This window comes from Solanum dulcamara, chromosome 3 (assembly GCF_947179165.1).
Source record: "Solanum dulcamara chromosome 3, daSolDulc1.2, whole genome shotgun sequence".
Taxonomy (NCBI): domain Eukaryota; kingdom Viridiplantae; phylum Streptophyta; class Magnoliopsida; order Solanales; family Solanaceae; genus Solanum; species Solanum dulcamara.
The window spans coordinates 61,501,671-61,518,802 of NC_077239.1; the positions used below are offsets into that span (position 1 = coordinate 61,501,671).

Genomic DNA, 17,132 nt, shown 5'->3' on the forward strand with positions numbered 1-17,132 from the left:
TTGGATCGTCTTGGAATCAATAGACAGTCGACATTAAACAAGAAAGTCACAAAAAAATAGTCTGAACATACTCATGCGTCGAAGTATTAGATTTGATGGCTGAAAGTGGTCACAATCTAAGAAATAAAATTATATGGATATGGTCAGAATGATGGCACGACTCTACTGACAAAGAAAATTATATGGGTAGGGTCGGAATGATGGCACAACCCTATTGAAAAATAGAAATTATATGGGTAGAGTCGGATTGACGACACGACCTTACTAAAAAAGAGAAATTATATGGGTAGGGTCAGAATGATGGCACAACCCTACATAAATAAGAAAGTAGTCACCGAAAAGAACGATGCTATGTAAATCAGATATGAAAAAGTAGTCATCAGCAAAATATTACGGTGCTACACAAATCGGATATGAGAAAGTAGTCATCAGAAAAATGGCATGGTGCTATATAAATAAGATATGAGAAAGTAGTCACTGAAATGATGCACGGTGCTATACAAATCAGATATGAGAAAGTAGTCCGAAAAAATGCACGGTACTACGCAAATTAAATATGAAAAAGTAGTCACCGAAAAGATGCATGGTGCTATGCAAAATAGATATGAGATAATAGTCACCGGAAAGATACATAGTGACCCAATTTTTGCTAACATAATCGTTGGGCAGACGGCGACATATATGGTAATAGCCGCTCGCCGATAGCGTAAGCTTTTTGATTCTCTACCAAGATCGTAGAGGCTCTGATACCATGTGAGATATATAAGAGAAAAATATTATTGAATTGTGTATCTATATTATTATACAGAAACTATAAATAGACACTACAATACAATCCTTTATCAAGTAGGATACTATTTACTATTTCTATTTCTATTACTATTCATATTCATATTCATATTCATATTCCTATTCTAAGTAGGACTGTATATACCTACTCCTATTCTAACACTATCAATTATACATAGTGAATCAAACTTTAATTCTTTGGAAGGCTTCAACTTTTCTTTCAGATTCTTTAAGAGACCCGTCCAACATATTAACTTGATAAAAAATGATCATTTGACCTTGCGAGAAGCTTCCAAATCAAAGGGGAAAAGAAAAAAATGCCTTTTTAGAAATATATTATGCCAGGAATTTCAACAAGTTTGGCAAATACATAAGCTTGATAAACATCAGAAGGTAGAAGAAGGGCAGTGATCATTATACCGAGGTTAATTTTTAACTCAGGCTGGACAGAAATTACACAGAAAGTTGGGAGATTCATTAATAGTCACAAACGTGGGAGGAACTTAGAGAAACATAGACTGGTTGACAACAACATTCCCTATGCGGATATGCTAAGAAGCAGTAGAGGGGTGAATGAGGGGAGGAAAAGCATATCAACAGAGAACATATAGAGGGGGGAGGTAAAATTTACATTTACGAGGACATAAATTCCTAGAGTGAAGTACTATAGAAGAGTTTGGTGGGCAAATTTATGGTCAGTAAAGGTGAGACTCCAACTCTTACAGAGATTAGGAAATGGGCAAATAATCTCTGGAAGCAGACTCGCGGTCTAAATATTTACGAAACGGGGGTGGGGATTTTCCTCTTCGAATTTGCATCCAAGACCACAGCGAAACAAGTGGTAGGAGGTGACTGGGTGTGGAAGAATTTTCCGGTCAAAATGCAGTGGTTGAGTCCAACAATAGGCACATCGGCGGATTGTGGCAGACCCAAATCTATTTGGGTTAGAGTGGTGGGTCTGCCAATGCATCTCTGGGCTCATAAAACCCTCAAGGCTATTGGTGATTTTTGAGGAGGTTGGGTTGAAACGAAAAAGGAGACTCACCTACGAAACCACCTCAAATGGGCGAGAATCAAAATTAATGGTGATGGCTCTAGCGTGCCGAAGGAAGTGACAATTGAAGACGGCTCTCTCCAATACACGATGAAATTATGGTCTGAAGCTCCAGTGAGAGTAGCCGCCGAAGAAGATGAAACTCAAATTCAGCCTTAGAGGATCCTTACCCAGCAGTCAACCAGCCTCGGACCAAAGGTTTTGGTAGAGAACTCTGTTTTACGAAGAGAGTGATAAAGCTGCCCAGCCACGTGGGGAAGCTTTTAAAACCCTAGAGCCGAATTTGGGCCTGAAAGTGTTGTGCAACATAGACCTAGGCCCAAAACCTAATGTGGGTCAGTTAATAAATAGCCATCTAGCCTAATTAATTTAGCAAAACAAAAAGAAGTGGAACATGAAGGGCACGTAGGAATTAATGAAGGCCTGAGTGGTCTTAAAGCACTGGCTATGCAATTCTTAAAAGCCTATGACACCTGGGAAGCTTCATCGATGGGAAAAGTCAGTGAACCTAATGCAAAGGGCCTTTAGGGAGAAGCCGTAGATATGCAACGAAAAGAAATTGAACAAAATGGGGCAGATGAAAGCGAGGGTATACACTTGCAGGAAAAAAGAGTGTTTGAAGACTTTGGAAAGCAATGGTGATAAACAAAACATGCAAATACAACAAATTCATGATGTTGAGCCAGTAGCATCGAATATGCCTGGGAACCACAATGAAGAGGAGATCAGGGCATCCAACTGGGTTAACCAACATATCCTGGATCTAAGTACCACTTATGGAGTTGCTTTTGAAGGCTTCAGAGAAGAAACCCATGCATTACTGATGAGGTTGGATGAAAGAAAGACTGCTACGGAAAACAAGGAAGTGGAAAATACAATTGCAACACCCAAACCTCAAGGAATTGGGAAAAACGAACTAAAAAACTTGCAATCCAGTTTAAACCAGCAGGTGGAGGGTTCCAGAACCAAAGGGAGAGTCTTAGCTTGGCTTGTAAATGAAGGTAAAACTACTTTCATGGAATGTAAGGAGGATTAACAATAGTTCTACTAGAAATATTGTTAAGAGTGCACTGTTGAAGTGGAAAGCAAATGTATATTGCTTTCAAGAAACAAAGATAAGCAGGGAGGTAGAGAGTATTGCCAAGCATTTATGAGCTAGCAGATGGATGAGGTGTGGCTACTTAGAAGCTGATGGTAATAAGGGTGGAATCCCAATCATGTGCGATTGCAGAGTATGGGAAGGAAGCCTAGTAGAGACGGGGCAATTTTCAATCACCTATAGATTTGACGCAGTCCAGACTACTTTTAGTTGGTATCTCACTGGTATGTATGCTCCTCACATTAGGAATGAGAAACTGGAGTGTTGGGAAGAGGTGGCAGCAATCAAAGAATTGTGCGAAGAACCATGGGTCACATATGGAGATTTTAACACAGTTAGAATGGCAAAGACGGTGCAATAGGATCACAAATGTGATGAATGATTTTTCCAACTGGATTGAATAGATGGAATTACATGACCCTCAATTAAATGGTGGGAATTTTACATGGTTCAGAGGGGAAAACCATCACAGTGCAGCTAGGTTAGACAGATTCTTATATTCAATGGAGTGGGAAGAAACCTTCAAAAATATAAGGCAGGTGATCATGCCTAGATTGACATCTGATCATAGCCCTATTATGCTACAATGTGGGGACTGGGGTCAGAATAAGTCCTACTTCAAGTTTGAGAATTGGTGGCTCAAAGTGGATGGTTTTGAGGGGCTAGTTCATAGTTGGTGGAGTGAGTTTGAAGTGGAAGGTTGCCTTGACTACAAGCTCAGTGTGAAACTGAAGTTGCTGAAACAGAAACTCAAAGAATGGAGTAAACAAGTGTGTGGGGACCTAGGCAACAAGAAAAACAGTTTGTTATCTGAATTAGCTGATATTGATCTGGCACAAGAATCAAGACATTTTGACTGAGGATGAGATGATGGTGAGGGATACGGTCTTGGTAGAATTGGAGGAACTGGCAAAAATTGAGGAATCTAGGTGGAGACAGAAATCCAGGATCTTATGGTTAAAACAGGGAGATAAAAATACCAAGTTTTTCCAGAGGATGGCTGCTGCTCATAAAAGATATAACAATATAGACAGACTGATAATCAGAGGAGAGGAAATCAAAGAGCCAGAAGCCATTAAGGTGAACATGATTGACTTCTATAAAAAAACTCTATATTGAAATAGAGTCATGGAGGCCCTTTTTTGAGTATGTGAATTGTCCTAGAATCTCCCAGGAGGAAAAAAAGTGGTTGCAAAGGCCTTTCACTGAAGATGAAGTGCTAAATATAATTAAACAATGTGATGGTGATAAGGCACCTGGGCCTGATGGTTTCACCATGAGTTTCTTCAAAGTCTGCTGGGAGACTTTGAAGGAGGACTTAATGCAGACAATCCATATTTTCTACCAGAAGGAAACTTTTGATAAATCATTTAATGCTACTTTTGTAGCTTTAATTCCTAAAAAGCATGGAGCAGAAGAGTTGAAGGATTTCAGACCAATAAGTCTGATTGGTGGAGTTTACAAAATCATAGCCAAGCTTCTCACAGAAAGAATGAAGAAGGTCATAGGGATTTTGGTAGAAGAGCACCAAATGGCCTTTCTGAAAGGAAGGCAGATAATTGATGCATCATTGTTGGCAAATGAATTAGTGAACAGTAGAGTGAGGCAAAATCTACCAGGAGTCTTGTGCAAGCTGGACATTGAGAAACGACCATGTAAATTAGCCCTTCCTCCTGAAGATTTTGAGAGATATGGGCTTTGGAAAAAAATGGATCAACTGGATTAATGCCTGCATATCTACGGTGAAGTTTTCCCTATCATTAATGGCAATCCTGAAGGTTTCTTTCAGTCACAAAGAGGTTTGAGACAAGGTGACCCCATGTCACCATTCTTGTTTATCTTAGCCATGGAGGGTCTCAACTGCATGATCAGGAAAGCAAGTGAGAATGGGTGGTTGCAAGGTTTCTGTGCAAATGTAAATAGGGGAGATGCTATGGAGATCTCACTCCTGCTATATGCAGATGACTCCTTGGTTTTCTGTGGAGCAGAAGTTAATTAAATAAGACACTTGAGGGCCATTTTAACCATATTTGAAGGCATATCAGGACTCCATGTCAATTGGCACAAAAATTGTTTATACCCAGTTAACCAAGTTGTTAATATGCGGGTGCTTGTTGTGAACCTAGGATGTCAGGTGGCCTCCCTACCAACAAAATACCTTGGGATGCCTCTTGGTGCTAAGAACAAAGAGGTGGAAGTTTGGAGTAAAGTACCAGAAAGATGTGAGAGGAAGCAGACAAGATGGAAAAGCCAGTATCTACGTTAGGAGGCAGATTAACTCTTATCAAATCAGTGATGGATGCCCTCCCTACCTATATGATGAGCTTATTCCCAATACCAAGAAATATAGAGAAGAAAATCAACAAATCAAGAAGAGTCTTCTTGTGGCAGGGAAATAAAGAGAAACTTGGATATAATCTTGTTAAATGGGATGTAGTGACACTCAGCAAAGTTCAGGGTGGTTTGGGTATAAAGAAGTTGTGCAGAATGCCAGCTTGCTGAAGAAGTGGCTATGGAGATTTTGTAGTCAAGATTTGGCTTTGTGGAGGAGATTTATATCACAAAAATATGGTCACCAGAACAATTGGATCACTGAAGAAGTAAATGGTACCTTCGGATGCTCTGTCTGGAAGACAATCGAAGACAGTGGTCATCCTTTATCCCTAATCTATACTTTAGGATTGGTGATGGGATGAAAACCAGTTTCTGGAATGAACTCTGGTTAGGGGAAGAAAATTTGAATAACATGTTCCCAGACCTTTATATTTTGAGCCTACAGCAGATGGCCACTATGGCATAGGTGTGGAGCCCTCAAGGTTGGGATTTGATTTTTAGGAGGGCTTTAAATGACTGGGAGATTGATAGAGTAGCAGGATTACTACAAACGCTAAATGTTTTTCAAGGTGTCACTGAAGGTCCTGACATTCCAATCTGGAAAATGCACAAGAAAGGGATTTTTTCTGTGAAATCTTGTTACTGGAGCTTAAATTCTAATCAGAAAATGGAAATGGAATGGCCTTGGAAACTAATTTGGAAAACCAAGATTCCTCACAAGGTCTAAGGTTTCACTTGGTTGGAAATTAGGAAAGCATGTTTAACCCATGAAGTAATACAAAGAAGAGGTACACAGATTTGCTCAAGTTGTTACATGTGTGGGAAAGAGACAGAAGTTAACAGTCACCTGTTCTTACACTGCAGTACAGCTGTAAATCTGTGGCACATGTTCTTATGTATACTTGGAGTTAACTGGGTAATGCCCAGGACTATTTAGACATGCTGAGACAGTGGGAAGAAGTGGGCAGAAGAAGAAGATCCAAAGAGGACTGGTGGAAATGCATCCCAGCCTGCATTTGGTGGACAATGTGGAAGGAAAGAAATGAAAGATCACATGATGAGAAACCCAGCAACATTCAGAAAATCAAGACGAATAGCTTGAGTCTGCTGTATTTTTGGTGTAAACAGGATTTGGTGGAGGAGGTAGAAAGTTTAGTGGACTTTATAGCTCAATTGTAAAGTTTTGCCCAGCTTTTGGCTTTTGAAATTACCCCCTGGGGGCTGTAAATCCCACCTCATCAGGTTTTGCTGTTGACTTTGATGTGAATATAAAGTTACCTTTATCAAAAAAAAGATAAGGAAAATGAAACCTAACCACCAACTGTAACATAAGCACAGAAAATAAAGGACCCAAAACTTGCAATCTCTATTGAAGTAAGGTGGAGAAGAATATCTTTTTTTAATTATGGTAGCATCCGGATCAGCTTGTGCGCAGGTACCAGGCAATTCTGCCTACAAGGCCTAGGCAAATAGGAGAAAATCACCTAGTGTTTTTGTCTCTGCTAGAATTTGAACCCAGATATCACAGACTTACACCCACTTCATTGACCACTAGGCACACCCATCGGTGCAGGTGGAGAAGAATATATAAGAAAGAGAACACAATTCCAAGTGAAGATAAATTGTGTATATATAACAGAGAGGGTCCATGATTAACAAATAAAAATATGTGTTTGTAGCCACGGAGAAGTATAATACCTCATTGCGTAATTTCTGAAGTGCTCGGGTTGACAATGTACATAAACTCAACCCAAGGTTGTTCATTTCATTTGACATACTACTATCAACAGATATAAGCTCCAAATACATACTTGCAATCCCATCTGCCAACATTATCACCAAATCCTCCAGTATAGATACGCCATGCTCCATAAACAAGCTATCATTATAAAAGCCAGCTTTCCTGCCATGATAGACATTAAAGAACATTACGGCATTTTTTGTGATAATTTTTTTTTGGTTGGGAATCCAGACTCCAAAGGGACATCAAACGATACCAACTGCAAGTAGAACATAAGAAAGTGTAATAGGTCAAGACTTTGTGATAGCATCCACGTTGGCATACTTCCACTAAAATTGACGGACTTCAATGGAAAATCAAGAATATGTTTATGACGAATGAAGTGTCCAAATTCAAGCCCAAAAGAAAGAAGATTGGGCCACATGAAGCCTCAAAATGAGCCCAAAAAGATGGACATTCAAAGTCAAAGTTTCCTAGTTTAAAAGTTCCTTATTTGAAAGTTTACTAGTTTAAAGTTTCCTAGTTTAAAAGTTTCCTAGTTTAAGAGTTTCCAGTTTAAAAAGTTTCCTAGTTTAAAGTTTGCTAGTTATTATTTCCATTAGTAGGATTTAAATCCCATTCTATTTGGGATAGGTTTTCCCTATATATCGGGGTAGGTTTTATTATTTTAAAAAAGACAACATTATAATTAATATTATTTGAGAGGTTTCTCTTCTTTACACCTTTGTATGTGGTGACGATGGATTTATCTTACAGCCTTATAAGAACGATTCTTTAAGAGGTAAGATTAATTCTTAATTGGATATCTTTGGTTCTTATTCGTAAATTAAAGAAGGTGATTAGTCTTATACTAATTGTTGTCTCTAGTTTCTCCGAAATAGGGTCTAGATCACTTTTGATCTAAGTTCTTGAATTGACTCTATTAATATCACAATTAGTTTAATTTGCTAATTTGAATATTAAGACCAATTAGGGTTCTTAGCACTTTATCTTGAAATTTGGGGATTTTATTCTCGAATTTCACATATCTTTCAATTTCTGTATTTAATCTTTATAATTTCGCTTCCGCATTACTTTCTTGTTTATTCAGGCAACCCGATTCTTATCACTTTGGTTCTGTTTCAGTTTTAGCTACACTTTACCGCTACTAAAGTGACAAGTTGAAAGGACTTCTAAAATCAGCACATACTTCAATTACTATCATGAATATTCGAATCTGTTGAAGTATCCCATTACTTAATGAAGATAACATATTTTCAGTCAACGACTTGGCAACTGGCATGCAATTCTGCCTAGATCCTACTGTCTCACTTGAAATCCATCTGCAATAATGTCTGTCAAAATATAAGCTATTCATACTGCTATAGTTTTTCATTTTTTTGACAAGTTATTCACACTGTTTTAAAGACCACACCGGATGCACTTTTGGGTGTTCCTCCCAGTCTATGTAAAGATAAGTCAATTTTTTCTATACATGTCCATATGGATAAATCTCTATGTATTGATGATAAAGCCATCAGATATTGATATAAGCATGCACCCAAGAGCAACCAAATACAATCAACATATTCAAATTCTTAAATGCTATAAGATCTATAAAATGCGTCCAATTGACAAGGTAGGGAGGTTTGGAAAATTTTACCTACAAAACAAGTTGAATAGCTATTATATAAAATTGACTATCATAATTCTTCTATAGCTTGCGTGTCTTATAGCCATACTTGTCCTAATTCCTTTTCTACAGTCCACATAGTTTAAATGTTCAAAATGGATATATGCCCAATAGAAACTTCACATTCAGGGCTTAATAGAGCATATAATTCAGAAAATATTTATTTAAAGAAACCTCCTGGAAAAAAAAACGATGTAAAGGAACAGTTACTCCATATTATGCAAATCCTTCAATAGACTACAGCCCTGGGACAAATATATATGTTTTTTATGACAAGAGAAATCCGCAGCCGCTACCCTTTGGGTGCGCACAGGGAAAAACCCCTACTCCTATACAACAACTCGCAAACCACATAGGAGAGGTAACCCACATTAGGCAAGCCCAGTGCGACAAGCTCGACCTAGAAAGCATACCCCTTACTTTCGCTGGCAAGGGGTTTCGAACTTGAGACCTCCAACATGAAAGTCCCAAGCCCAAACCACTGGGCCACCCCTAAGGGTTAACAAATATTTAGTATCAATTCTATCACTTAATTATTATCTTGATTATGATAATATATTGTTACAGTTCTTTTGAACTTGCTGGCAATAATTTAATTTCTCCAGACTTATTCCTCATTTGCACTTGAAAGGTCTCCATAAAAACTTTTAAGAATTTTCAAGATTTAAGATCGAAAACGTTTTCATTTGACTGAAAAATAACTTTTATAAGCCATTTTTTAACTTTGAGTTGAATCTGTGCAATTCACCCCACCCACCCTCTTTCACTCTCAAGTACCTCTGCCAACTCTAATTCCAGTTGGTCTTAACTGAACGTGAAAGCACAACCTAAAAAACTAACGTGTCAAATGGATGAGCTAATTCAATCTATGAACCCCTGCCGACCTGTTTGACATTGATATGGGATAGGTCCTAGCTCAAATTGATTTATTTACAAATTTAAATCGACCCGCTTATCACAACAGGCACACGTTCCTTAGGTCTAGGCCATTATTCTTGGCAGTTGACACTCCTGTCCTCGAGCCCAAGCCACCTCTTCGAGCCTCGGCCGCAAGTGTTGACATGCTCTAATATTAATGTGAAAGAATCTTATGATCCCGAAGCCATAAGGTAATGGGAGGAATAGCTCAAAACCTCTAAATCCTTTAGGAAACTCTTACTCAACCAATCTGGAACCAATATATTCACTCAAAAAAGTAAAAGACAGAAGATTTTCAAGCAAAGTTCAACAAGAGATTTGTTCAGAGAGATAGTTGGGAACACTAGATAAGCTTTTTCCAAAACATCAAAAGCTCCAACAGACAGTTCAAAATGAAAGAATCATAAAGAAAACCCATTCTGCTAAAAGTACACATACATGAATATAGCAGGAATTTTGTTGACACTTGACAGCAGTTTAGTAATGAATAGCTCTTAGCCCAAAGAAAAGGTAAACAAACAAAAGAAATAAGAATAAGAACTGCATTGTTCATTGTACATTCATGACTAAGAGAAGCAAGGGCTGATTTTCTTACCTGAGAGAACCAAAGGTAAGAACACAGATAAATTCAGCAAATAGATGATCCTTCCCTGACTTTCTGATGTTCGCCAGGACTCCATATCCATTTAAGTTATTAACCGCTAAAGAAAGACATTCCTGACAATGTAATAGAAAGAAGAAAGAGCTAAATAATATATACTTGCAGCATTATGTTCTTTCTCAAAATATAAATACATATTTCAAGTCATACCATGTTAGTTTTGCCATTTCGCAGAGAGAGTTCCCCTTCAAGCCAAGCAACACATAAAGGCTGGCACAACTTATGAATGACATCATTAAAAATGCCCAGAGAGTCATCATTGCCAAAGGTAACAGCATTTGCAGAAATACTATCTACCTGTTAAGGTGCAAACCATTATTAAAGACAGAATAGGAAAGGAAAAACAAAAGTGAACTATAAAGCCATCAGCTCCTTTTCCATCATCTGTTACTGCCGATGTGAAACATTAAAATGCTAATGCCCTATTACCACACAAATCTTATCATGGACACCAAAATACTGACTCAAAAATATTGCTAAAAAAGAAAAAAAACTTCATCCAAAATAAACCTTATAGGAGTGCAAAGCTGTACATCAATGCCATCTATTAAGAAATTAACCTTGATCCTAACAACAACAAAAAATAGACCTTAGGCCTAACTCAATCCTGAGAGATAGCTCATGAGGTAAATATTGTCCAAGACCTCATAAAGGCTATAACTCATATCCTCAATCAATGTGAGATTTTAACACCAAATCTGGAGAGTGGATAATATAACATGGGAGCACAACAATGGAAACCCAACAACAGGGATGCACAAGACTTAGCTACCATGTTAAGAAAAATGAACATTAGACCTTACTCAATCCCAAAAGCTAGCTTATGAGATGAGAATTATCTAGTACAAAAGTAAAGAGACTAGCTCATACCCCAACCAATGTAGGACTCATCAGTCAACTGTAGGTGTGTTTTTCTTAACAAGGTATGAAAGCCAAATGCCCAAACCCATTCATGTTGTATTACCCTATGTTCAATCCCCATGTTATGTTATCCACGCTCCAAATGCCCATCGTGGAGCATACGAGGAATATTAAAACCAGTATACCACTCCACTTTTAAGAATGGTTGAATCATAAGTGTACTTTCAGTAAGATTGTGAAGGATCTAGTACAAGCTGTTTTCTTCATGAAACAAATTCATATGTACCGAATATTTTTCACTATGCTCCATTAGTTTCATGAGTAAATGAGTCTAGTTTATAGTATCAGCAAGATATTCTGTCTAATATGGCAATGATAGAGACAGTGCCTGCCTCTTTCTTGAGCAACTGAAAAGACGCCCACAGCAGCCTTAACCTTGGACCTTGAGCAAGGGTGGACAAATTTGAAGGTTGTTTTCCACAGTTCTGTTCAAATTCAATAACACCAAGATCCACTTGTTTTATGGAAGATAGAGAATTCATCAGTTTTACTTTTACGACATCCCATGCAAATTCTATGCTGGTGCGATCATTGTTTCTCCTCACACTGCAGTTAGACATGGAAAAGAACTAACAATGAAAAGTGATACATAGATCTAACAATTAAAATGTTACATAGACCAAACACAGTCAAAAGACTGCAAAGCACCTTCAGTTAACTAAAATACCACTTTAAAAAAGCTCTGGTCTAACATTCTTACCTACCCAAAGAGGTCATCCTGTCAGGGTCCACAACTCCACTTTGGATCTTTCCTCCAGTATCTAAAGGAGAATTTTTTTCGGAAGGTATTACTCCAGCTATATATGTAAGGACTATACTGGCCATGAGAAGCATTTGGTCAATGGTAGGAATCCATTCAGAAATTACTACAGCATCAGCATCAACAAGAGAAGCGAGGCAAAAGCACCTCTTGCAATTTTGCATGTTTGATCTTCTCTCCAGCTTTATTAAGTACGGAGTTATGACCTTCCAAATGCTCGATGATGGAAAGCGAGATATTTTACAACTTCCAAAGCAAAATCCCCTGAGCCATAGATTGCGAGTATCAGACATCACTGAAATAAAATTTCTTTCTAATTTTTTTTAAAATGGGAATCACCTTATCATATTGATGGCTATGCAACAGGAAATAAGAGGAAAGCCTGTCTATTCAAACATGGAAGCGTATGATTTAAACTCCATAACCAGAAACTCTTAAGGGATAAAGAAGCTTTAGAGTGACACAGTCTTCAGGATATCTTCTATAATTTTATCTTTTTTTGCAACTATATCCAGAGAATCTGGTTACCTTTATCTCAAAAAAAAAAAAGGAGAAATCTATCTAAGTGGTCAGATCAGGAAACAAGACCTGTGCATCAATATAGGTGAGCTTTTCGGCCTGAAGAACTGTTGTTTCAAGAGCTGTCCATTGTCAAGCAGCTTAAAACTTGAAGTGAAAGCCACCTGTCCTGCCATCTGTAATTTTATTTTCTTAGTAAAAAGATTCAATTGATTTTCCACATACTGCAAGATGCTGACACGACCTTGACTTCCAAAGCAACCACTGCATAACAATAAATGATAATCAATTACACCGATGAACATCCAGTCACTACAAAAAAGTATTCTAATATTGTCATTCCTTTTCCATGTGGTGGGCTATGTTACATGTTTTATCTTCTTTCTTTTGTACAACAACAACAACATAGCCAGTGTAATCCCACAAGTGAGGTTTGGGAAGAGTAGGATGTAAATAGATGTTATCCTACCTTTGTGGGGTAGAGAGGTTGTTTTCAATAGACTCTTGGCGCAACAGGTAGTAGTGAAAAATGAAGAATGAGATACTACGTGAATACTAACTAATACTACTAAATAAGGAGATGATGAGAAGAGGAGATTGACCCCATGCCTCTCCCACATAAAAGTACGACAACACTCGCTACCTACTACCCTACCCTTATCCTCACCTCCATACCATTCTATCTAGAATCATGTCCTAAATAACTTAATATATGTCATGTCTTGTCTAATCATCTCTCTCAAGTTCTTCTTTATCCTACCTCTACCTCTCCTAAAACCTATTATAGTAAACCTCTCACACCTCTTTATTGGTGCATCCGCGCACCTACTCCTCACATGTACGAAGTATCTTAGTATCGCTTCCCTCGTCTTGTATACTATGAAGGTCACTCTCACCCTGTCCTGTATAACCTCGTTCATAATCTTATATCCCCTAGTATACACACACATCCATCTCCACTACCTTCATCTTTTGAACATATGCATTCTTAACTAGCCAACATTCTTCCCTTTACACTAATGTGAGTCTAACCACCACTCTGTACAACTTACCTTTAAGTCTTTGTGATGCATTCTTATCACACAACACCCCAAATGCGAGCCCCATTTCACCCACCCAACTCTAATGCGATAAGTGACATCATCATCAATCTCCCACCCAAAATACTTGAAAATTCCTCTCTTGGGTATGACGTGTGTATCGATCTTTACTTCCACCTCCGCTTCATGCATTACGTCCGCTGAACTTGCATTCCACATACTCTGTTTTAGTCATTCTTAACCTAAAACATTTAGATTCTAGAGTTTGTTTTCAAACCTCTAGCCTATTGTTAACTCCACCACATGTCTCATCAATCAATACTATGTCATCTGTGAATAACATGCAACATAGTACCTTGCTTGAATATGTTGCATTAATTCGTCCATCACTAAGTCACCTTTTCACTTTTGTATGCAGCTCTCATAGTGTATGAATGAAACATGTCATCCCCGTATACAGTGGCGGAGCCACCTTGTCGTTATGAAGCCCCTTCTACAGAAAATTATACTATTTATATATAGTTAAAATAATTTTTTATTTATATATTAGATGTCAAACCCTCTTCGACTAGTTCGTGTATCTACTTCTTCAAATTTTGAACCCCCTTAATCAAAATCTTAGCTCCGCCACTGCCCGTACATATGAATTCCAACAAGAAGAAAAAAAGAGCTTTTGTCTTCTTTTATTACATAGAGTTGATCAAATTTCCGTAAAATTCCAAAGCATTAGACAAATGAACCTCATAACAAATTACATTTGTCCGCCCTAAATATGACATGTACAAATTGTAAATGAAGCTTTAGAATGGCTAAAAAAGCACTTGCATCCTTAAAACAAATAAACTATCATAGAATATCAAAACACAATACAAATGTATGCATAAAAAGAGTAGCATTTCGATTCCCTGACATGTTTGGATTGTACTGCTCACGAAGTGTGTCACAGTGTACTATAGCATCTACCATGTCAACAAAAAACAAAAAAAAATCCTTCACTATACTAATAAGACTCTTCAACAAACAGAATGCACAACATTTATACAGGCGGGCAAAGCATTGAAGAAGATATAATTTCATCAGCAACAGGCGATACACATACCAATGATTTTGTAGCGGAATGCAGATTGCGATTGCTTAGAATTCTAAAAAGCTCATTATTTAGATGTCTAAAGGCTCAATCCATGAAGACGTTGATGTACTAGTTCGAACAGAGTAAAACCCTAGATATCAGAGAGAGAAAGAGGAGCAAAACGGAGAAAGCGAGAGGGAAAGCAGTGGTGGGAATGAAGATTACTGGATTGAAAATGTGCGTACCTGGAGTTATCCAAATAGCGCACTCCCTTTCTACACAACAAATGAATACCAAAAGGCAACGGCCCTAATCTAATGCCGCACTTCCTTTAATTGTGTTTTTTTTTCCTGCTTATTTAAACGCCTATTCGCTGTTTTAGAGCCCGTTTGGATTGGCTTAAAAAAATTAACTTTTATGTATGAATTGCTTTTAGAACTTTGAAGTGCTGAAAGTTATTTTTATAAATAAGCAGTTGAGTGTTTAGATAAAAGTACTTATGATGTGAATTTTAGGGTTAAAAGAATAAAAAAAGGTAGTTTAGGAATTTAGTTAAAATATAAGGGATATAAAAATAATTTCCATGGTCAAAGAAAATGACTTTAAGCACTTTGGAAAAAAAAAGTTAGGAATCCTAACTTTTCATTTTTGACTGACTTTAAGAACTTTATGGCTTAAAATCAGCATTAGGCAAATACGTCCAAAAGCTAAAAAGGGGCTTTAAGTTGATTTTGACCAACTTAAAGTCAATCCAAACGGGCTCTTAGAGAAAAAGTCTTAGGGTGAGGTTTGGATAAACTTATTTTAAGTAATTTATAAATTAAAAATTATTTATAATTTAAAAAAATAATTAGGTGCAGCTTAATTTATTTTTTTTGATTTATAAGTTGTTTTCAATTTATATGCTGTTTAAAATAAATCCATTCAAACAAACTCAATTATTTATTGGAATTATTTTAAGCACAATATGATTTTAAGTTGGTCAATCAAACACTCAAAAAAACTGAAAACAGCTTATAAGTAACTTATAAGTCAATTCAAGCAGGCTCTTAGCAATAGGTTTAAAATATTCCATTAATTATGCACTTATCATATTTAATTTTTTAATTATTTAAAAACTTATAGGTTTTATCCCTTAACTATACACTTATAAGTTTTAGTCCTTTAAGTATTTAAATAGTTAACAGGTTTGGTGTCTTATCCATTTTTTATACAAATACTTTAGGTATATATTAACGGAATCTATGCCTCAGTGAAAATAAATCATTAACCCATTTTTTAGTTGTTTCTCTTTTCCCGCTACTTTTTTTTCCAATTACTCTTATTAAAAGAACCTTACCTCAACGATTCAAAATAAAATTCATGAGAAAAGAAAATAGTCATAATTTTATTCAACGGAGGATAAAATGAAGCATATTATTGTTACTGTTGACTTGAATATGCTAAAATTTATTATAAGAAGAAAAAGTTATTACAAGTTAGGTGTGGGAGAGATTTATTTAAATTTAATAAAAATGAATTTCTTACAATGAAAATAAAATTAAAAGTTCTATTCTCACATGTTTTGATTCCAAATTTTATACTCCAACGACTTTATTGAAGAAAAATTATTTAATTCTTCAGAAGTTGAAATTTATAAAATGGTAGATTTGCAACTTTTATTAGTTTTTTAATTTTAAAATAGATCAATTTTATTATTCTGTTCGTTTTATTTTACGTAGAGAAATTTGAGTAATAAGATAAAATATCTCATTTTTCTTTTATATGAAAAATAAAATTAAAAAAATTCGTGATGATTATATATCGTTAACCGCTAAAGAAGGGAACATAGCATATTTAAGTCATTGACAACAATAATATGTTTTATTTTCTCCTCCATTGAATAAAATTAGGACTTATATCTTCTTTCCACGTTAATTTAATTTTGAATCGTTGAGGTTATTGTTCTTCTCATAAGAGTAATTTGAAGAACAGGTAGCGGGGAGAGAGAAACAATTGAAAAAAATGAATTAAAGATTTAATTTCACGAAGGCATGAGTTTCGCTAATATAAATATAAGTTATTTGTATAAAAAATGGAAAAATACCAAACTTGATAAGTTTTTGAATACTTAAAGGACTAAAATCGATAAGTGTATAGTTAAGGGATCAAGCCTGATAAGTTTTTTTGAATAGTTAAATGATTAAATACGATAAGTATACAATTAAGGAACTATTTTAGACCTACTCATATAGTTAAGGGACTATTTAAGACATTTTCTCCGACGTTTATATCAAACTAGTTAACATGGACATCAACATACTAACATATTTGTCCATTTTTACTTTCCCAATTTAGAAAAAAAAAATATTTATCACTTAATTTCTAATTTATCTCTTAATTTCTAATTTATTTTTATCATTAATTATAATTTAATATATTTTTAAAATATTAAATTTATGATATTTAAGGAGTAATATAATGAAATTATCATTGTATATAATTCACTAAAAGATGTGTCAAGTCAAAACTCTACGAATAATAATGAACGGAGGGCGTACAATCAACGTACTTTT

General features: G+C 36.1%; 1 protein-coding gene across 5 annotated transcripts in view; it reads right to left on the reverse strand.

The window, feature by feature from the left end:
- LOC129882666 (uncharacterized) overlaps positions 1–14,901 on the reverse strand; it is a 30,146-nt gene extending 15,245 nt beyond the window's left edge. Inside the window, exons 1-8 of one of the 5 annotated variants that reach the window (XM_055957061.1) lie at positions 14,823–14,869; positions 14,608–14,706; positions 12,538–12,732; positions 11,890–12,213; positions 11,522–11,735; positions 10,419–10,565; positions 10,203–10,324; positions 6,975–7,179 (exon numbers count right to left, since the gene is read on the reverse strand). In XM_055957061.1, coding sequence (XP_055813036.1) covers positions 6,975–7,179; positions 10,203–10,324; positions 10,419–10,565; positions 11,522–11,735; positions 11,890–12,213; positions 12,538–12,644 — 1,119 coding nt within the window. In that variant the 5' untranslated portion in view covers positions 12,645–12,732; positions 14,608–14,706; positions 14,823–14,869. The other 4 variants (XM_055957062.1, XM_055957064.1, XM_055957063.1 and 1 more) reach the window with 4 other exon arrangements.
- Between the last annotated feature and the right edge of the window lie 2,231 nt (positions 14,902–17,132).